This window comes from Rhinolophus ferrumequinum, chromosome 10, assembly GCF_004115265.2.
Source record: "Rhinolophus ferrumequinum isolate MPI-CBG mRhiFer1 chromosome 10, mRhiFer1_v1.p, whole genome shotgun sequence".
Lineage (NCBI taxonomy): Eukaryota > Metazoa > Chordata > Mammalia > Chiroptera > Rhinolophidae > Rhinolophus > Rhinolophus ferrumequinum.
This window is the reverse complement of record NC_046293.1, coordinates 71957614-71978457: the sequence shown is the minus strand read 5'-3', so window position 1 is coordinate 71978457 and position 20844 is coordinate 71957614. Positions and strand designations below refer to the sequence as shown.

Genomic DNA, 20844 nt, shown 5'->3' with positions numbered 1-20844 from the left:
ATAATACAATTATTAGAGCAGTGACTTGTGCACCACCCGGAGTCACTTCCCCATTGAGAGAGAGGGCGTATATAATCACATACTAATCAGGGATGCAAAACACACTTGCTGTGGCTTCCCTCAGCTGTTCCGTGCTACCTATCACCATTCCTTCAGCAACTTAACATTGAAAAGAAAATCACTTTCAACCTGCTTTTACATACCAAGATTTTCCAAACAGTACATAACATACTGTCATTTATTTGAACAGACTATCTTTAAAATACATGTCATAAATTAGCAAAAATTAACCTATTAGATAAAAGAACAGACCAGGCTGACCTGGTGCTAACTTCCCCACAAAAATCTGCCAATGTTTCTTAATCCTGCTTCAAAATGGACAGTAATTAATGCATGCCCATATCGAAATGTGATTACAATTTTGGTGCATAACTTCCAGCTTCTGTGACTTGGAAAGAATGGCGCCTTCGAGGAATTTTTTTTCCCCCATGACTTTCCCTAAGCCTACTACGTACTTCAGCCCAGTTATAGCGCTATGTATACAAAACTAAAAGAGAAGAAGCCAAACCCCATTTTAACGACCTAACACAAACACACTCGTCCCTGAGACTGCATAAGGATATCTTCTTGGAAAGATTCAGTCCTCTAAACTCTTCATCCAGAGGTAATTTTTGAAAAAATTTAGAATGATAGGACAAAATATCACTGGGCATTTACTTTATTATCTAACAAGCAATAAATTAGAGATATTAACTGACCTAGTAGGCTTTTTTTGACTGGTTGCAATTCCACTGTGATTAGACTGAGTTGCATATCTGGCTGCCAGACTGTATGAGGAGAAACAGAGAAATTGAATTAAAGAGATTCTTTGAACATGGAAAGAAAGCACAAAGTTACAAGAAAACTATGAGTTAATGAAATGCAATTGGAACATGTATAAACATGTATAAAGAATAAATTAATTAGAAAATTATGATAATGCAACATATATACCATGGCATTTGATTATGAACACATTATGAAATAATGCAGTGCACCCTTGTAATAAAGTATGTCATCACTGACTTTAAAATTAAGCCTGTGTGATGGTATTCATATTATCTTAAATAGTTTTATTTCACCTTATAAAATATTCGACCTTTGTAAATGAATATGAAAACTTCAAGAAAGCTAAAGCTTGACTTACACAATAGACAGATTGTCTTTCTCAAAAAGGTAAAACAAAAAAAAGAGTATTGAAATGGAGTCATTATTTTCTTTAATAATCTGCTGATGTGCTGTTTTAACCTAAATATTATTTTGAAAATTAAGTGATTAAAATATCTAGCTTCTGTCTAATAATTTCTTATTGATCTTTCACCCTAGTTAAAATATTTTGAGGAACTGAATAATACTAGACGATTTTCTGAAGAAAGATCGATGCAAAGATTAAAGTGAAGTTAAATTCTTCAAAAACAAAGTGAAAGAACAACTAGTGATGGCAATTTCTGGGCATTCTTGAATTATAATTCTTTGATCAAAACCTTCAATCAAAAACACACAAGAAGGCAATATTTAAAACAAGTTTTGAAAAGCAATGAATACTTTATAAGCAAAATGAAAATTTGTACTTTAAGTTAAACTGATTTCTGAATTACCTAAGGATTCTGAAACTGGTGTTCCGAAGGATATAGTGAGACCCAATAGACCTGAAACATGCTCACAACCCCTGGGATGGTCATGAGTTGATTGATGCCTGAGTGGAGAATCACTTCTCAGGTGAATGGTGATGATGCTACATGAACCCATTTGTTGTGCATGCACAGTTTCCAAGACCTCCAAGGAAACAGAAACAACATGGGTGTGTTGGAATCAGGGTGGAAGGGCCACTTGAAGCCCTGCTACAGTTGATCTAGTTGCTTTGCTGCTCAGCAGAGGGCATTTTAGTCAAGGGGTGGATTTCTTAAGATGAAGACATGTCTCCTAAGTCAACACTTACGCTATTGAGCCAGTCTGTGGTGGGAGCAGGCAGATTCTTAAAATCGCCTGGTTAGAAAGGAATAAATCTAGGGAGATTTTCAGGTTCACAGAGCACTTGTTTTTCACATTTGATATGAGCTGTGTTATTATTTGCATATAGTATTCCATTCTGTCTTCCAAGTACACTGGGCACTGAGTCAACTGGCTACAACTGGCCAAACAAATTACCTCAGTAACAATAACAACAGAGAATAATTTAAAAATAAAAACCAAAGTGTTTCAATGAAATGTGATAAGAATTTAAAATTTAAATTTAAAAACAAAAGCACTGGGATTGAAGAAAATTCTTTTTGTCAATTTCCCAGCCCACTTTGTTAATCCAAAAGTAAGAGAACTACCTAAAGGTTCATTACTGTGTCTGATCCTGTAACTCTCCAAATTGAGCACAAATATTATCAGGAAATATGATAATAAAACAATGTACTTTCCTTCATGGAATTGAAGCTACCTCATTTGTTTTTCCTCCATGATTTTAAGAAGTATCATAACTTCTAGTAGAGATGTGGAAAAACAACAACATTTAAGAGAGGTTAACTGACTTGGCCAAAATGAATTTGGTTTTATGGCCTGTATGTTTTCTAATAAATTACTAGAGAATACTCAACTTGTTGCTTATATTTTTGTACCAAGCCCTAATACTTGAATCTTTTGCAACTTGGCTTCTGCCCTGCTTCCCTTGCACTTGTGAAACTGTTACTTGAAGAACACAAGAGTTGTATTCATTCTCACCATACTCTACCATCTTTGTATTTCACCATATTGTTCCCTCTGCCAGGTTCAACCTCTCTTTTTTACAGACTGTCACACCAAATAAGCTCACTTGATTTGCCACTGTCATTCTTATCCACTTTCTCTTTCCTTTAACAGTCCTTTTCCTTAATCCGTCTCTTCAAGACAATATTTTTCTTATGTCTTCTTTCCTCAAATACTTATATGCATTCTTTCACTTAGCAATTTGTTTCCTAAGATTTCAAGTAAAATCTACTAGAAACTAGAATTTATATGTGCATCATACCCCTTGCTATCAATTTCAACTGAGTAAAATTGTCCATTTCTATGATTTTCAAAATCACCATTAAACTCACCATTGTCCTTCTGTTATCACCCAACTCCTAATCAGATCCTCTTATTTCTTGATTTCTCTTCATCATCACCATTTTCTTTAGTACTATGGGCTTTCTTTAGCTGATTCTTCCCTTTTTTCTTTTAATTATCAACTATGTTCAATCAATACCCTGTCATGCAGATTCTGCCTCCACAAATCCATCTGCATCTATGTCCTCGTACAGTTTCCACGTTTATCACACAAACTCAAGCTCCGAACACTTCCCACAACACCTCTATCTTCCTTTATTTTTCTTAGTTTATAATCTGGTTCTGCCTTCCTACACAGCAGAGAGGCATTTTTTCCCTACAGCACTTGTAATACCATTTCCCGAGTTTCAGATTTACAAATGGACCAGTAACAAAGCAGGTGAGTAAGCACAGTTAAAGGAATTTGTGAGTAAAACAGACACAGGCACATGTAGACACAGCTCTGAAGCAAGCAGGGTAGATAAATACAATCAGAACACCAGTAAACTTAAGGGTTTCCAGACATCTGGATTGAAGATTGCATTTTTTTTTTCCTGAAATGTTATCAAGTGAGACTTTTTCCAGCTAATGAGTGGCAAAAATATCAGAAACAAAAGCACAAAAGAAATAAATATTCTGAGACCCACTGTGGGTTCTACTAATGGAAGTATCAGCTCATCAGTCTGATAAAGAGGGATATCACCGGAATGCTTTTTATTTCCTCTAACATGGAAGGGAAGAAGAGGAGACTAGAGACAGCCAATTACAAAAAAAAAAAAGAAAAAAAAAAAAAAAGAAAGAAAAGATGCAATGCATCTGGAGTTCAATACACAGAAGGTTCCAAACTGCCAGAACTTTCTAATTCAGCTTCCATGCAAATTCCCATGTGGAACTGTAACATCCATTAATTATAAGGAAAGAAAGCTTCTCAGAGTAAACATACTGAATTGTGATCACCCGTTTTTACTACCCACCAGAGCCTTGCTGCTCAAAGTGTTCTCCATGGACCAACAAAATAGGCACCACCTGGGGCTTGTTAGAAATACTCCATCTCATGTCTCATCTCAGACCTATGAATCAGAATCTGCATTTAAACAGAATCCCCAGGTAATTCCTAGGCATAATAAAACTGAAGGAGCGATACTCTACAGAATATCCACAAATGTACAAACTTGGAGGAAAACAAACAAACAAACATGTAGTTTGCAAAGTCAAACAGCGTAATCAGCAGAGTCTAAATATCTCAAGACACGCTTCGTCTTCTACCATATCCTGCTGCTGCTTTAGATACTGTTGACTCCTTTCTTCTAGAAATCCTCATCTCACTTACCTTTCTTAATGCAACCACTGTTGCTCCAGCTACTCCTCCTACTTCCCAAATACAGGTCCACTCACTATCCCCAGCCCCCAAATTTTGTATTATGACCATGAATATTTTCAAAATCACAATCCTAGACATCAGCTAATTTATCCCACCATTCTGTTTAAATCAAATCTGTATTTTATACTCAAATCTCAATCCTAAACTCAGAGCCTCTTTTGTAAGTATCTCCATGATACCTCCTAGATATTCCACCTGGATCTATCACCTACAATTCTCCCAGATATTCCAGAAATGTTCACACCTTAACTCCTGTTCCTTCTTTCAAACCATCTTCTTCTCTCTTTTTGACTTTGCCCTTTCAATTTAGTGCCAGCAACACTTTCTCCATGGAACAATATGGAGGTGTCTTAATCACTACCCACTTCTTTTTTATCTCTTTGTCATTGATTTCATGGACTCTAAGAATACCTCTTCACTAGTATCTTTATTATCAGTCTATTTTTATTTCCAGGAAAACCAAATATTCTCCTCACAGACAACAGAATTAATTTCCCCAAGACAGATGTGTTGTCAATTTCTTTCTTTGAAATTGCTGTTGACTCCTCATTGTCTGCAGGGCAAAATCCAAGCTCTGAGATTTGGTCTATAGAGTGCTCCAGGATGTTTCCTCATTCCCTTTTACAGCTTCACCTCCTCTGCACATCCTCCGCCCCATGTTCTCCACTGTCACCCATCTCTGCCCCTTGCCTGTGGCCTCTTCTCCCACAGGTCCATGGATGTTCTCATGAGGTTTCCTTCATCTCATGAGGTTTCCATGGATTTTCTCATGAGGTTTCCTTCATCTGAAACCCCATTCCTTTTCTTCCCCACATTAGGAAATCTTACTTCTACTTCGAAATCTTGGCCAGACATCAACTAAATTAAAGTATGTATCAAGCCCAGCGTTAGCTTTGTCTTCCACTAGTGTGTAAGTCTTTATTCTTCTCTAATTATCAAGTTAATATGGAAACTTCTCAGGGTAAATGTCTGTCTCCTGAACCGATTGTATTGTTCGGTAGAACAAGAATTATATTATGTTCACTTTTTGCATTTTCAGTTCCTCTCATGGGTTTGGTATGTGTTTAATAACTAAATAATTGATGGATATTTACAGGGCAACATTATCAAAGAATGGTATATTACAGCACCATCATTTAAGATAGGGAAATTGTTTCCAGAATGGAATTATCAGAAGTATATTAAAGTAGGGAGCAGAAAGACACTAATCTTCATGTGTCCTTATTAAGCGACAGACACAGTTTACATTTATATTCTCAGCACGCCTCGCAATAGTCCCGCATAGGTGATACTCTGCTCCTAGCTGAAAAAATATGAAACTGAAGCATTTCAATATTAAGTTATCTGTATAAGTTATACCACTTGTAAATAGCAGTACTAAAATCTGAACGTTGGTCCATTAGTTTCTATAATCTGCGCTCTGTTCTAGTATACCATATTGTCTTCTTGAAAATTGATTACAAATTGCAATATTTTAATACTTCTTTTACTATTCGCTCATTGCCCTGTGGATCTGTAAATATCTCCGAGACATGGTATAAAATAATAATTTTATACTTCGTACTGAATATCATCTCTTCCAGTCTCAAATAAATCTACTTTTAATCGATACTACTTTCAATAGATATTCAGATAGATAACATTAAATAATTTCATTCAATACGTCACTTACCTAGAAATCTGGAATAGGCAACACAAAATGTTAAAAGGGAAGGTAATTTTAGTACCTACGCAGCTCTCCTCAATCATCTTCCAAGTAAACACTATCTTTAAAACTTTTAAGCAGCATTTTAGTCAGGGCTAGCAAATAGAGCATATCATTTAGAACTTCCCTCTCCCGTGGCCATTGCACACACGACCAATCAATCACAGGACTTTTTCCTGCTTAGTCCTGTGGGAGCTGCAAAACCCTTGGCCAGCATTCAAGCAACACTTAAAAAAACAAAAAAAACAAAAAAAACAAAAAAACAAAAAACTAGAATAAGAGTGAAAATTTATTTGCATCTCTTTTCTAAGCTCTCATCAAAATATTGTTAGAAGATTTGAATGGTGCAGCACATAAGTTTTATAGAAGACTCGATTTCTGTTGCAGGTATTCTAGCAGTGAACTTCCATGCAGAAGTAAAAATTATATAATCTTATTCCTTAGTCTTCATCCTCAAAAATAAAATTCAATCCAGACATGAAGCACATGGGCATCACGAAAAAGCACCAAATGGTAATATCTGAGCCTCACACTATATCTCATTCTTTACTTCCATTCAATACTCACAAGCTTATTCCAAAATAAAAATCTCAGGAGAGACTGTTGATATTTGAATTGTCTCGATTTGTGTTTAATTACTATGACAATTTCAAATATTGTTCTTATTCGTTCATTGTACAAAAATTCTTTTAACACCTACTGTTTGCCCAAATAAGAACTTGGAGAGCCCCGGCAGCTTGATAAGGAGTGGAGCCTTTTTCCTGACTGCAGTGGGAATACCCAGGGTTTTAATGGCAGAATACATAATAAATTATCAGATTAGAGAGCTATCTCTTTTAGCTATGTCAAGGTGAAGTTGGAGGAGGAGGAAGGCTGGGATATTTAGTAAGCCTAGAGACCAAATGAGACATTACTGCTATAATTCAGGCAAGACTTGATGAGGGCCTGAATGAAGGCAGAGACACCGGAAATAGAAGTGGGTAATCAGAGAAGTCATCATCATTTACATACAAAATTGAGAAAAGAGAGTATGGCTCCTGGGCCTCTGGCTTGGGTTACACGGTAAAGTTCCATAGAAGCAGGATGCAGGAAAACATGATTGAATATTCTCGGTACAGTGTATGAAGAGGAAAAAAATCAAGACTCTACTTCTAAGGTATATCACTAGTCAAAAGGTGAATGAAGTTACAGGAAATCCTAGGAAGATGGATATTCACTGGTGACGAAATCCATTTTCATAGTAGAGATAAAATAAAGATCACTTTATGGTCTTATTATAATAGTTCTCTTATAAAGTCCATGAATACTTTTAGATATTAAATAAATGAATAAATAAGAAATTGACTTCACACTGCTAAGCTTTTTAAAATGGCAGATAGACATAGGTATTGAGAAATTTGATTTAGTTTTCTGTTTTGCTTATTATAATAAGCATATATTCATTGATGCAATCAACCAATTAATGAATCATTAAAATGATTTTTAAATTATTTATTTATTTATTTATTACCTACATGTATTAATTTGGAAAAATTAGGTTTAAATGTGCAGGGGATTAGTGTTTTACTCTGGGACCTATAACCCTTAAAATCATGTTAGTAACTTGAAACCCTTCCTAGAAAATATAATCTGATATTCAATGGAAACTGAATTTATTTCAAGCTTGAAAGTATTAGGCAGGTGTGCAAAAAGTGGTACATTAAAATATTTACTTTTTGTGAATTATTACATTGAAATGCTCAGAGTAAAGATCTGGTATACTGGTTAATATGATAGCACAAAAACTAGAGCTAGACTCAGCTGTCGTCTGCGCCTGTGTCTTCATCAGTTAAACGAGGATGATTGTTTTACCTATCTCAAGGTTTTTAGGGGGATTCAATTGCAAATCACTTCAAAGGATGTCTTGTGCAAGTAAGTTTTGTAACAGTTCAAAAGAAAATCCAGTGGGATTCAGATGTATGTTTGAGAGCCCCTGAATGCACTAAGCCCCCAGAGGAGGCTCTGTAAATAAATATTCAAGTGAATTCGCGACAACATAACTTCCTATATTCTTCAGTCGCTACAATTAATTACCCTGCCTTCCCGAGCTTGGTAGTCTTCCCAACGCTACATCTGTTGGTGCTCACCTATCACTTTTGAGATTAGTATGTTCTTACTCTAAAACCCGAAAGCATGGACCTCTCAGTACAGTAGCTGAGCTTTTAACTGTGGCTCTCAGACTTTGTCTTTATAATTACGTTATAATTGGCTTTATAATACGTTGGGACCATGAGTTCTTGAAAGTAAGTACAACTAAGTCTTATTCTCTCTCAAACTTCTCTGGATACTACTCACTCTTCTTTCCAGAACTCAATAATACCAGTCCCTACAGGTCCCAATCCTATCAGAATCACCAGGAATTGTTCCAAAAGGACATCCATGAACCGTTATTTCCAAATCAACACACAAAGGTGAGCCTTCCAGAACCCATAATTTTCAGCACTGTACATCATCCAGAAAGTGCCTCAAACAAAATTTAATAAATGATGCTTTGTGATATAGTGATTAGATAAAAATATAGTTTTGACATGCTTAAAAGATATAATATATTTACTTTAATATTTCAACCAGAGTTTTGTGTTAGATTTGATTTCACAACTAATTTGAAAGACAAGGATGAATGTCTCAGACAATGAGGCATTCTTCAACAATAAAAAAATCAATTTCCCTTTAAGTAGATAGCAAGCAACCTACCATAACACTGAATATATTGCAAAACAAACAAAAGGAATATTCTGTTGTTCGCTCACTCTGCCCATAAATGCAGTCACCGGAGTTTTGTTCTGAGCACTCTCTTTTCGCCCCAGCTTGATACTTTCTTGAGTAATGCCTTCCATTTCTATTGTTTCGATCAATAAAACATGGTTAAGCTAGTGCTCCTAAGTCTTTATTTCTGGCCCTGACTGCTCTCCTGGGCCCTGGAGCCACACACTAGAAATAGTCCCACTGAAATCTCACATTAATTGAAAGCCAACGCTGAACTGTTTCTCTCCACCTCTTTCTTTACATCTGTTTCCACTGTGATATTATTTTTTTCCTTATTGAAATATATCACTATTCAATGAGTCAACAGAAGTAGAAAGGGGATGATTTTCTTTCACCCTCATCTCCAAACAGTCCTCAAATCCATTTTCCCAGTCAGACTTCATATGTATAACATTAAACTGTTCACTCTCTTGCCACTATAGCTGCAGTTTCCACCCCTTTCTCTCCCCAAAACACATCTTTTCTCTCCCCTGTCACCAAGCCTCTGTTCCTAAGTTATAAAAGGTATCATTTTTCCTCTGCTACAGAAACACCCAAGGCATTTTCTTTTACATTCAAGAAATAAGTACCAGCTCCTAGACATAGCACCCAGAGCCTCCATAAATTGACCTCCGCCTACTTCTCTAGTCTTATCTCTCATCATACCCTGTGGCAGTTTAAACACAGGCCTATAATAAATTCTTTGATGCCCCTTCCTTTAAGAGGTGAGATCTTTGTCCCACGCGCCACTCTTGAATCGGGGTGGGCTTGTCATTCCTTCAAACAGCAGGTCACCTTGGGAGAAGTACAATATCCCTGAGACTGCCGAGCTAGCAGGGTCAAGTGTAATCAGTATTCCAGCTAAACTGCCAGACCCAAGTGTGAAGTCACCTTAGTAGCAGATTGGCCAGCAACAGATGTTTTGCCTCCCAGCAGTTGGTGACACTCCAGCCATTCCACCCTTCCCTGTGGAGATATGCCCTGAGTCCTACGCTCACAAAATCCCCAAGTATAAATAATAAAATGGTTATTGTTTTGTGCTACTATATTTCAATTTTTTTTAAAACAGCGATAGGCAGAACACACTATTAGCTACACTTTTTGATTAACAGTTGCAGTTTCCTGAATGCAAAATGGCATTTCTTTCATCAGTGCCTTCCTCTAACTGCAGTATCTGAGTAACCTGTACTCTGTTAGATGAGTCAGCATACCTTACTGAATTATCTGGTTCAATATCTAGGTCCTCTATTAGAGTGTGGGCAATTTGAAACGTAAAGCACCACTGTATTTCAGCCACACATCTAGCATAATTCTTGGCCCATAGTGGGGGCTGACTCTTTATTTGTGGAAAGGTCACATTTGAGCTTTCCAATCGCCAGTGACAAAGAACACAGGGCTCTCATGTAATATATGAAGGATCTCTAGGAACAATATCATCTTTCATTAAAACATTTCATTTCCATATGGTGTTCATTAACTATGCCCAACTACACAGTGATTGGTTCATTAAAACATAAAAATCAGGCACAAAACAGAATTCTTAAAATGAATGTACTTAATACAAACATAATTGAATAAACTGTGTTTATCAAGATAAAACATAAGGGCAATTTTTCATATTACATCCATTTTTATAACTCCTCATCTATATTAAGAAATGTTATAGAAAATTATTTTAGAATCACCTTTGATTCTTCCCTTGTTTATTTACTTTCAGTCTTGAAGTCACACAAACATATAAGTGGAAATTCCTACACAGTCAAATATTTAGTACTCTTGATTCCCAAAGAAAGAGGAAAATGTGCTTAATTATTACATCACATTTGTCCTTTTAATAGCACTATACCCGAGGACCCAAGGAGGAACACAAAGAAAGAAATCGCAGAATAAAAATTAAGAAATTTCTTGGACATGGGTGTTAGTTGATAATTTTTACCTCTTAATTGTACTTTTCTTTTACAAGATGGTATGTTTAAAACACAGGAATTATTTCCCTCAAAATTCACTGAATATAGCTTGAGAGAACATCAGGAGTAAGTTAACTGAGATATATACTATAATCAAATACATGGGCATAAAGTTTTAAAGTGAGGATTTTTAGAAAAAATAAACTTTGAAGACAGTGAAGCACATTCACTAAAAAATTTTAAGACTGAGATAGATTAAAATATATTTCCTTATATATCCTATGGCTGATAATTGTAGAAATGAAACCATATATTTAGAATTGAAATTTAAAGAATTCTTTAAACCAAATTCTTCCTTTAATATAAAGATTTTCCCTTTGTAGGATCTTTGCGCAATGTTATAAAATAGTAACTGACAAGCTAATGGCTCGAAGAAAGGGAGGTGTTCAGACACATCTGAAAAATTACTTCTGTACCTCAAAATCATATACGCTCCTTTGAAAATATTTAAGACATTTTGCAACCAATATACTCACATCAGAATATGTAATAAACATGCTTTCTCCCCACAGGTAAGTTTTGCTGAGACTTCACTGAAAACAGTTACTGTCTACTCCATATATGAGTCAGTAACTGGCTTTCATTCACATATGTTTCTTTTTAGTAGCTGGATGGTTGAAATATCATCCCAATTATATGTGAGACATGTTACTGTGATAACTTATACCATTAGTACAATATGGTACGTAAATATGTTACAACCTCTGTCTTATCTTGAATTTCAACTGACAGTTAATGTGGCCACCTGCATGGTCTGCTTTTATGAGATCTCAAAACAGTAACCAAAGAGGAGATGCCTATGTTAGATATTACCGCATCAAAGTCTCATGCTCTTTTAGGAATGTAGAATTTCAAGATAAAGTAGAACGCAGGAAACCAGGCTCGTATTTCTTTCACAGTGTTACCATAAATTAGATTTTCCACAGTGCTTTTCCTTACACATAGCTGAAAATACTATGCTGTTCCATGGGATTTTTTTCATTTACAATTTTCAGGATAGAATGAAATTATATCACAATGCACTCAGTGCTCCATTCCAAAAGTTCATTTTAATGCAATCACCTGGAAAAACAATTGGACTCTGAATACCAGTAGACAAAGTTATTTTGCTCAGCTGAAAATTTCAATAAATTTTGGCAAGGACTACCCTGATTAGTGAAAAATCTGGATTATTTAATACTTCTAAAGATTTAAAAAGCGTTGTAGTAAGCACTATATATGTTGAACTATTTCTTAGTGCACATGTTCATGAAAATGAACTTAAATTATTATTCTTATAAAATAATTATATAAATGGATGGTTATAAAGTGTTTGAAGATCTATGAGAAAGTTTACTTTATGGAGTCCTTATAATAGAGTTACTCTCAGTTTACTGGGAAGTAAATGTAATCATCAGTACAATCAGTCTCATATTGTGATGGGGTGGCTGGGGTCTCAACGCATCTGATGGTGAGCTTTGGTCCAAAGTCTGCCCCACAGCATTGCAGGGAGAGAAGGCTTATTTTATTTATACATCTTATGAGACTAAGAACTCAATCAAAAAGGGGGAGGGGGTAAGGATAGTCAGAAGTGGAAGCGCAGGAAATAGAACAGGAAGAGGCAAATATTGACAGTGTGCTTTATAATGAAGAAGGACCCTTGACTGGTGGTTAAAGTCTCATTGGCAAAAGTCAGGTGCAGAAATCTCAGCTGCAGAAATGTATAAGGCCCTTAAATCCAACTGTGTGCTCACTCTGTCATCCCCTGATTATAATTTGGTTTTCCACGTAGGATTGACTACAGGAAAATAATTCAGTAATCACACTGTCACGATTATTACGGTTTTTGTGAAAGTTGCATTTTCCATTTACTTGCATTTCCAAGTAAATAAGTTGAAATTTTGGAGTACAATCTTTAATGGAAAACATTAACATGTAATAATTCATAGAGTATAAAATTGCAGGTATAACAATCAAGTCTATAAGACCAGTGCTCTATTTGAGAAGAGAGCCCCATAAACACTAAAAATCAAATAGAATCAAATAATTTCTAGTGCTTGGGAGACAATGTTCATTTAATGTCATATGGTAAAATGTTAAAGAAATAAACCACAAATCAGTTACTTTAAATCGCATCTCTATGATGATACGCAAGTCACATTAAAAAATATATATGTATATATTTGGTAGTTATAAGTCCAAATTATAAAAAAGTAGCTCACCATTGTTTTTATCTAGATATTTATGTCAAGAAGCAGAAGTCTTAAGTTATTTAAATTAGGACTCAGTCTAATACATTAAAATATATATTACATTCTCACAATTATCTTGGAAAGATAGAATATAATGATGATGTTTTCATTTTCTACCTGGAGACACTAAGTTCAGTTAACTGATTTTTATTTTGTTAAAAAAAAAAAAAAAAAGGAAAGTTATCAGAGCCAGGAATGATTCTGTCCATATCGTCCATATCGTCTGAGACTCAAACTTACGTATTATTCCCTTCTCCCTTAGTGATGTCACTAACATGTTGATAGAGGAATAATAAAGGCTTAAGTTCATAACATCAAGGATAACAGGATAGAAGCCATAAACGGACAAGAGATTTTGGAGAACTGAAGATAAATGCAGTAATGTTAATGGAGAATACATAGTAAGGGAAGCCTCATCCTAGCACATATGGAAAGAGGATTAAGTCTAGAAGAGTAAGGAGGGAAAAGAGACCAGCAACTAGCAGATAAAATGACGGGGCTCTGAATAAAACAGAGAGATTAATCAAATGCTCATGTCAATCACTATGGATAATCAGTCATGGTCAGACATAAACAAACCAACTAATTGATCTTCCAAGCAAATAAGAAGCAATTTTAACTATAGTAACTGAATAATCCCGGGGAGAGGCAGAGAATGCCGACATAAAGGCATTTTAGTCCTCATTTACCTGGACTGATCTCTCTAAAGCATCATCAATGAGCCCTGGCTCATTTGTAAAAGTTATCTACCAGTTTATGCTTACATTCAATCAAATATCAACCTCAACAGACATCCATTGGAAGCTTTGAATAGGAAAGAATCAGAGTTTATGTGCTGATTGTGCAGAATATATTTATAATTGCCAATATATAAACACTCCGTTGGTTTTAAAACTTTTGTAATCAACATATACTAACAACTTGGAAGAATCATATGTGTACAAAATAGAATGTAAATTTTATGAAACTTAATAAAAAATGAAAGTGCAGATGACAGAGGTTAGTGGATGGGAGAAAAGTACACAGACGTGCAAATATCCATGTTTTACAAAACAGAATGCCAAAAGATATTCTCCAGTTGCTTGAGAAAGAATGAAAAGTGCTATCACATTATATAAAGTCACAAACCTAACCAATAAAAGAATGAAAAGAGAGAAATTTAAGGCTAGCAGCACTCCAAGAAAGACCTGTCTATATTTACTATCTCCAAGTCTTCCCTCCTGTTTTATGTTGAACAGATTCCAACCAAGCTGTCACAGCAATGACTCCAGTGAAATAGCTCATGTCAAAGTCTCCATTACAAAATCCATGCATGGGTCAGTTCTCAGTACTCACCCCACTTACATGCAACATTTGATGCAGCTGAGGTCACGTAGACAGATAGGTAATGGTTAGAAGCATAAACTCTGTGGCCAGATTGTCTGGATTCAATTTATAAATTAGTCACCATGAAACCTCATGCCATTTCATTATTTTTCCATTTTCAGTTTCCTTATCTGAAAACGAGGATTAATAATAGTAACTATGTCATAGGGTTGTTGTGAGGATTGTAAGACTGAATATGTGTACAAGGTACTTAGAATAGTGACTGAAATACAGTGGGGGCTTCCTTTGAACTATTACTATTGATTTCTCCCTCCTCCTTGGAACACTTTCTTCACTGACTTTGCAGGAAAACAAGCTCTGGTTTTCTTCCTACATTACAGGCTGCCTCTTTTTAGTTTCTTCTACTTGCTATCTCCCTGATCTATAAACATTGGTGGGCTCCAGTCCCCAGTCCTCTTATCTTCATCTATACACAGATTTTGATGACTTTATCATGTCTAGTCTCATAGCTTTTAATTTCTATAGGGTTACATTTCCAGAATTTTGTCTAGCCCACATCTGTCCCTTAAATCCAGTCTTGCAATTCCAATTATCTCCTTAATATCTGCACTTAGATATACATAGTAGACTTCTCAAAACTGATGTGTGGATAAAGGAATATTTGACCTTCTCCCTACCAAACCTGCTCTTCCCACATTCTTTTCCATTTCAGTAAATGGAAACACCATCTTTCCAACAACTAACAATAACATGTTATAGTTGGCTCTCTGGTTAACAATCCTACTGCCAATCAGTCAGTTAATTCTACCCTACCTTCAAAATGTATGTGGAATTTTTCCTCCCCTCTCCACTTTCACAATGGTAGTCCAAGGTTTTCTCCGTGACTCCTTGCTTTCACCTTTTCCCCACTACGATCTAGTCTCAACACAGAAGCCAAAGTGACCCCTTGATTTCCCTACCTTTTTATGCCCCTCCTTATGACACACAGTAGGTTCCCATCTCCTGGAGTAAAATCCAAAGTCCTTACAATGATGACAGGATAATACTAGTATCTCTGTGCTCTTTCTCCGAACTATATCTTACTCTTCTGCCTTCTTTTCTCTGATGTAGCCCAACTGGGATATTTTCTCTTCTTGAAATAGAGCAGACAGGTTCCCAACTGAAGCTCTTAGCACTTATTCTCCTGTCAATCTGAAACACTCTACAACAAAAGAATCTCACAGCTAGTTCTGTCGCCCCCTTTGCTCAATGTCATCATCTGAGTAAGAACTTTCCTCAGAACCCTATCTACATTGGCAGAAATACGGCTCCTCAGCATCTTGTTTCCCCTTATCTGATTTATTTGTCTCCACTACCAGCTGTCCAATTACTGGTATATATTGTAATAATATTGTATTGTTCGTATCCCATCACTAGAATGTAAGCTTCAAGCGGGCAAGAATTCTTTAATCTGTTTTGTCCTCTGCTGTATCTCTAGTGCTTAAAAGAGTGTCCGGGACATACTAAGTGCTAAATAAATATTTGTTGACTACGTTAAAGGGGGAAGGGAGAGATGGGAAAGAGTGTGAATCAAAAGATAATGACCAAATTAACTAAATAAAAACTAATAGTAGAAGTATTTTATTCAGCTATATGGTATTAACTATTAAAGAAAATACCTAAAATAATTACAGGGGTTACATCTGTGTAGCCAGACTGAGCTTGGAAGGGTCTGAGCATTAGGCTGTGATTTTTAAGGATATTATTACTTTGCATTACTTTTACATATTTAATAAAAGTTAGAAGTAAAATGGACAGAATTCATAAGAGAAAGTGAGAAAGGAGGGAAAAGTGATAAGCTTGACTTAAGGTTTCTAATTTGGGTCAACATGTTTTATTAACACATGTGAGATGATCTTAAAGTGGGTGAAGGGAATATGAAAGTCGGTATTTGTGTGTCTATTATACACTATGTGCCATGCTAAAGATGCACTTTAAACACAGATTATTTCAAGTGGGCGTCTCAATACCCTATGGGGAAGTCATCATAATTTCAATATTAGAGGTAAAAACACTGGTATTTGAGCAGGCTAAAATCACTTGCCCAATGCCACACCATTGGGAATTGGCAGGCAGAATTCAAAATATGTTTGCCTGACTCTAAAATAACCCAAACTATACAGATGCTGCTTCATCTACAACGACAGAAGTATGAGTGGTTGTCAAGCTTTTTAAATAGGGAATAGAAACATAAAACATAAGCAAAGTGTATGTGTGAGTGTGTGTGTGTGTGTGTGTGTGTGTGTGTGCAATACACTCTTTTAATATTACACCCTCTTGGTTTCCCAAATTAGTCAATTAAAGAATAATTTCTTTCCCTTCAATTATTTCTCTTTAGGCATTAAAAAAAAAATCCTGCTTTTTAAAAAGATTCACAAATGTCCTTTTTTGTTTTCCTTTCTTTAAAGTTTAATTGATTCACTGACTTATTTGAAGAGCACACTATCAGCCACAATACAGAGCTGAGTTAAGCAACTAACTGAAGCCAGGTTTACGGGGGCTTAAATTACCAGGGTCTTCTTGTCATCTTACATTAAACTTCCTTATATATTTTACAAGATTTATAACCCCAGGCTGAAAAGCTATAAACTGTCCCAATTTCAGAGTGAATCTCCCAGAAGGAAATTATGTTTCCTGGAAAAGAGAAAGGCACATGTCCTCAATGGGAAGAGGGTTCCAAGAGCTACATGTGTGTCAGGAGTCCCGGGAACCTTGGAAAGAGGGCAAAGGGAATAGACAAGTCACTCAAAGAGCGTAAACCTAAGGAATATGATTGGAGTTCTATAGGAGCAAGTTCATCTAACCTGCAAGTGAACACAATTTCGATTTTTCTTCTATGAAATGAAAAGCAGAAGGGCAAATGATTCTCTGTGGAGCTCATAATCTCCCATATTCCTAAAATAGCTCCTATTTTAGTTCAGAACTGCCTTTAAAACTTCTGTCATCTACCAGTATGATTTCTTATCTACCTGGCACTTTCATGTTTAATTGTATTTTTTACATGTTTCAATTCTACAAAACATGGAGTATTTGTTCATGTGATTCTAGAATCATTATTTGTGAGTTGGTAAAACTTACCGACTGTTTAATAATGGGATAAAAAGCCACTGGACCAAAATTAAAGTAGAAGACCCACATTTTAAGGAAAATCACTTCCCCTTTTATAAGCTTTTAACAAATAACAATTATCTTTTACATATACTGTCATACTAATACCTCATACATAATCAGAGCAGTACATAAGAAAAATACATTTTAAAGTTTATAATTTTCTTTCACTATAAAACTCTACAAGATAGTCTCAGGGAAATTATGCATTCACAGCATGCAGCCTGCTCATCGTTGGCTGGTCTCCTGTGCCAGGCACTGTGTATGGTTTTGGTGAAACTGAACTCTCCATTACCTTTCATGTCAACTAGAACTCTAATTCTCCAAAAAACAAACAAACAAAAAAAGTGAAAAAGTATGACTAGCAGGAATATTCTGAACGCCTAAGATATATTTACCAATGGAAATTAATTTTCTGAGTTTGAAAATTATAGAATTCATTTCTACCTTGTTTTTTAGAATGAAAAATAGTATTTTCCCCACTTCCTAGTTAACACCTATAAAATATAACTGATTTCTACTTATCACTTTATATTAAAAATATTTTTCATATTTCCCCAGGTGGTTAGAGAAAGGGTCTTTAATCTACTCCTTCCAAAACAGAAAGAGAGAAGAAGCTGGTTTTGCCTTTTACATTAAGTAAATGCAAACAGAATGCTTAACGTTATGTACTACAGCAAGATGTTTAATCTTTGCCCATGTAATGTCCTTCCAGAGATCACTGATGTAATCTGTTTTACGTTAAATATACTCAACTGTTTAAGAATTGATGATTTTATTAATCAAGCCTTTATCATTTCAAATATTATGAAATATTTCCCTATGAAGGATTTAAGAAATTTAAAATTCAAGTCTGACATTTATTTTAATACACATACTACAAGTGGGTCAGTCAAGTCAAATGATAAAAGAGATTGGTGGTCAAGGAACAAGCTTGCCTTCACATGTCATCAATTTAAATCATATAAACAAGACCATTAGGAATAATTCAAAGTATGTGGCTTTCAATAGTATTTTCTCCTTATAACATTAAACTATACTGATGAAATTTTTATATTAATATTATTTATTAACAAAATTGATCAGTCATCTAGGCATCTTAAAGATAATACTTTGGTGTTGGATTAGTTGTAGCATGAATATTTTTTACCAGTCTGTAATTAAATTTTTTTTAATTAAAGTTTATTGGGGTGACAATGGTTAGTAAAGTTACATAGGTTTCAGGTGTACAATTCTGGAATACATCACCTACATGTCACACTGTGTGTTCACCACCCAGAGTCAGTTCTTCTATCACCATATATTTGATCCCGTTTACTCTCATCTACTACCCTTTTCTCCCCTCACCCTCTGGTAACCACTAAACTATTGTCTGTGTCTATGAGTTTTCGTTTCTTTGTTTGTCTTGTTCCTCTGTTGTTTTCAGTTTTATATCCCACATATCAGTGAAATCATACGGTTCTCAACTTTTTTCTGTCTGACTTATTTCACTCAGCATAATAATCTCAAGATCCACCCATGTTGTCACAAATGGCACTATTTCATCTTTTCTTATGGCAGAATAGTATTTCATTGTGTGACTGCTGTCACCGTCTACCAAAATTAACTCAAAATGGATCAAATACCTAACCATAAGACCTAAAACAATAAACTGCATAGAAGTAAACATAGGCACTAAACTTAGGGACCTTGAATTCAAAGAGGATTTTACGAATTTTACCTCAAAGTCAAGGGATGTAAAAGCTAAAATGAATGGGACTATATCAAACTGCAAAGCTTCTGTGCAGCAAAAGAAACCATCAACAAAATAAAGAGGCAACCAACCAAATGGGAGAAGATTTTTGCAAAAATTTTTTAGGGCCGGCCCATTGGCTCAGGTGGTGGTTGCAGTGCCGTGTTCCTAACGCTAAGGTCGCCGGTTTGATTCCAACAGCTCTCCGTCACCAACTGCCATGAGTGCAAGGCTCATAATACCAGCATGGAAAACAACGGCTTGAACTGCAGAGGTGGGGGCCTTGGCAGAAAGGGGGAAAAAAATAATTTTTGAAGGCAGACTACGCTCGGTTAGCTGCAAATTAGATGCATCATTTCTGAATACTATATCCATTCTCTTATTTGGTTTGTCTAAGGGAAAAAAAAAAAGACAGTGAAGAAAGGAGTTATATCAATGACTTTTATAGCCCAAGCAATCACTCACATCACCTATTTACTTTCTTCAGGACCAAAATGATAACAAACTTGGTCATCTGTTTTCTTATCCCACAGAACCAAAATCATATTTAATTAGTAAAGAAGCAGTACTGATAGAGGTAGCAACACATATAGCGGTAAATTAGTGAGTGATAACCAGAAAGCAAAAGAAACATAATAGCTATCATAAATTGATAAATGACCAAAACAGGATATCATCGGGGATCAACTAGGATAGAAGCAAACAGTTCATGCTTTTGGGTAATCTTGGATAGTTCCACTGTATATCATATTTTTTCCTTTTTTTAAAAAAATTAAATTTATTGGGGTGACAATGGTTAGTAAAATTACATACGTTTCAAGTGTACATTTCTATAGTACATCATCTGTGTATCACATTGTGTGCTCACCACCCAGAGTCAGTTTGAAACTTACTGTAGTTCAACATCATGACTACACACACAAAAAAATCAAGAACAAATTTAATTATCTTTATTATACTAATTTTATAAATATATACAAGTTTAATTTAAAATGACTTACAATTGTAACTATAAATCTTATAAAGTGTTCCGACTTAATATTGGAAGCAGCTATAATACAGATTCATTAATTCTCACATTAACTCATTTCAAAAATAGTTATTAAGAACTTACTGTGTGTAAGGCACTGTGCTAATTCCTTGGAATACAACAGTGGTTAATATATTAAAAATATTGCTGTCCCCACAGGCAGGAAGTGGCAATAATAAACAATGAATATAATAAACCAATTGTAGGTTACAGGTGGTTAGCGCTACAGAAGAAAGGAAAACTACAACAAAATACTACAATGGGCAGCCGGTAGTGTTCAAAGGTAAGCATCAGTTAGAAGGCAACACTTGAGCAGTTGACTTGAAGATGAGAGATTTAGTCAAGCAGCTAGCAGAGGAAGAGCAGTCCAGGGAAAGGAATCAGCGAGCGAACACTTCCTAAGATGGCAGAAAGGCAGGGCTATTTGAAACCCCTGCAAGGCCTTGAG

General features: G+C 35.5%; 1 protein-coding gene across 10 annotated transcripts in view; it reads right to left on the bottom strand.

The window, feature by feature from the left end:
* Positions 1-20844, bottom strand: part of NAV3 (neuron navigator 3) — a 770226-nt gene that overhangs the window by 193724 nt on the left and 555658 nt on the right. For 9 of the 10 annotated variants that reach the window (XM_033117411.1, XM_033117412.1, XM_033117414.1 and 6 more), the window contains one exon: positions 759-827. The exons of the other annotated variant lie outside the window; for it this stretch is intronic. In XM_033117411.1, coding sequence (XP_032973302.1) covers positions 759-827 — 69 coding nt within the window. The remainder of the gene's footprint in view (positions 1-758; positions 828-20844) is intronic. 10 annotated transcript variants of the gene reach the window in all.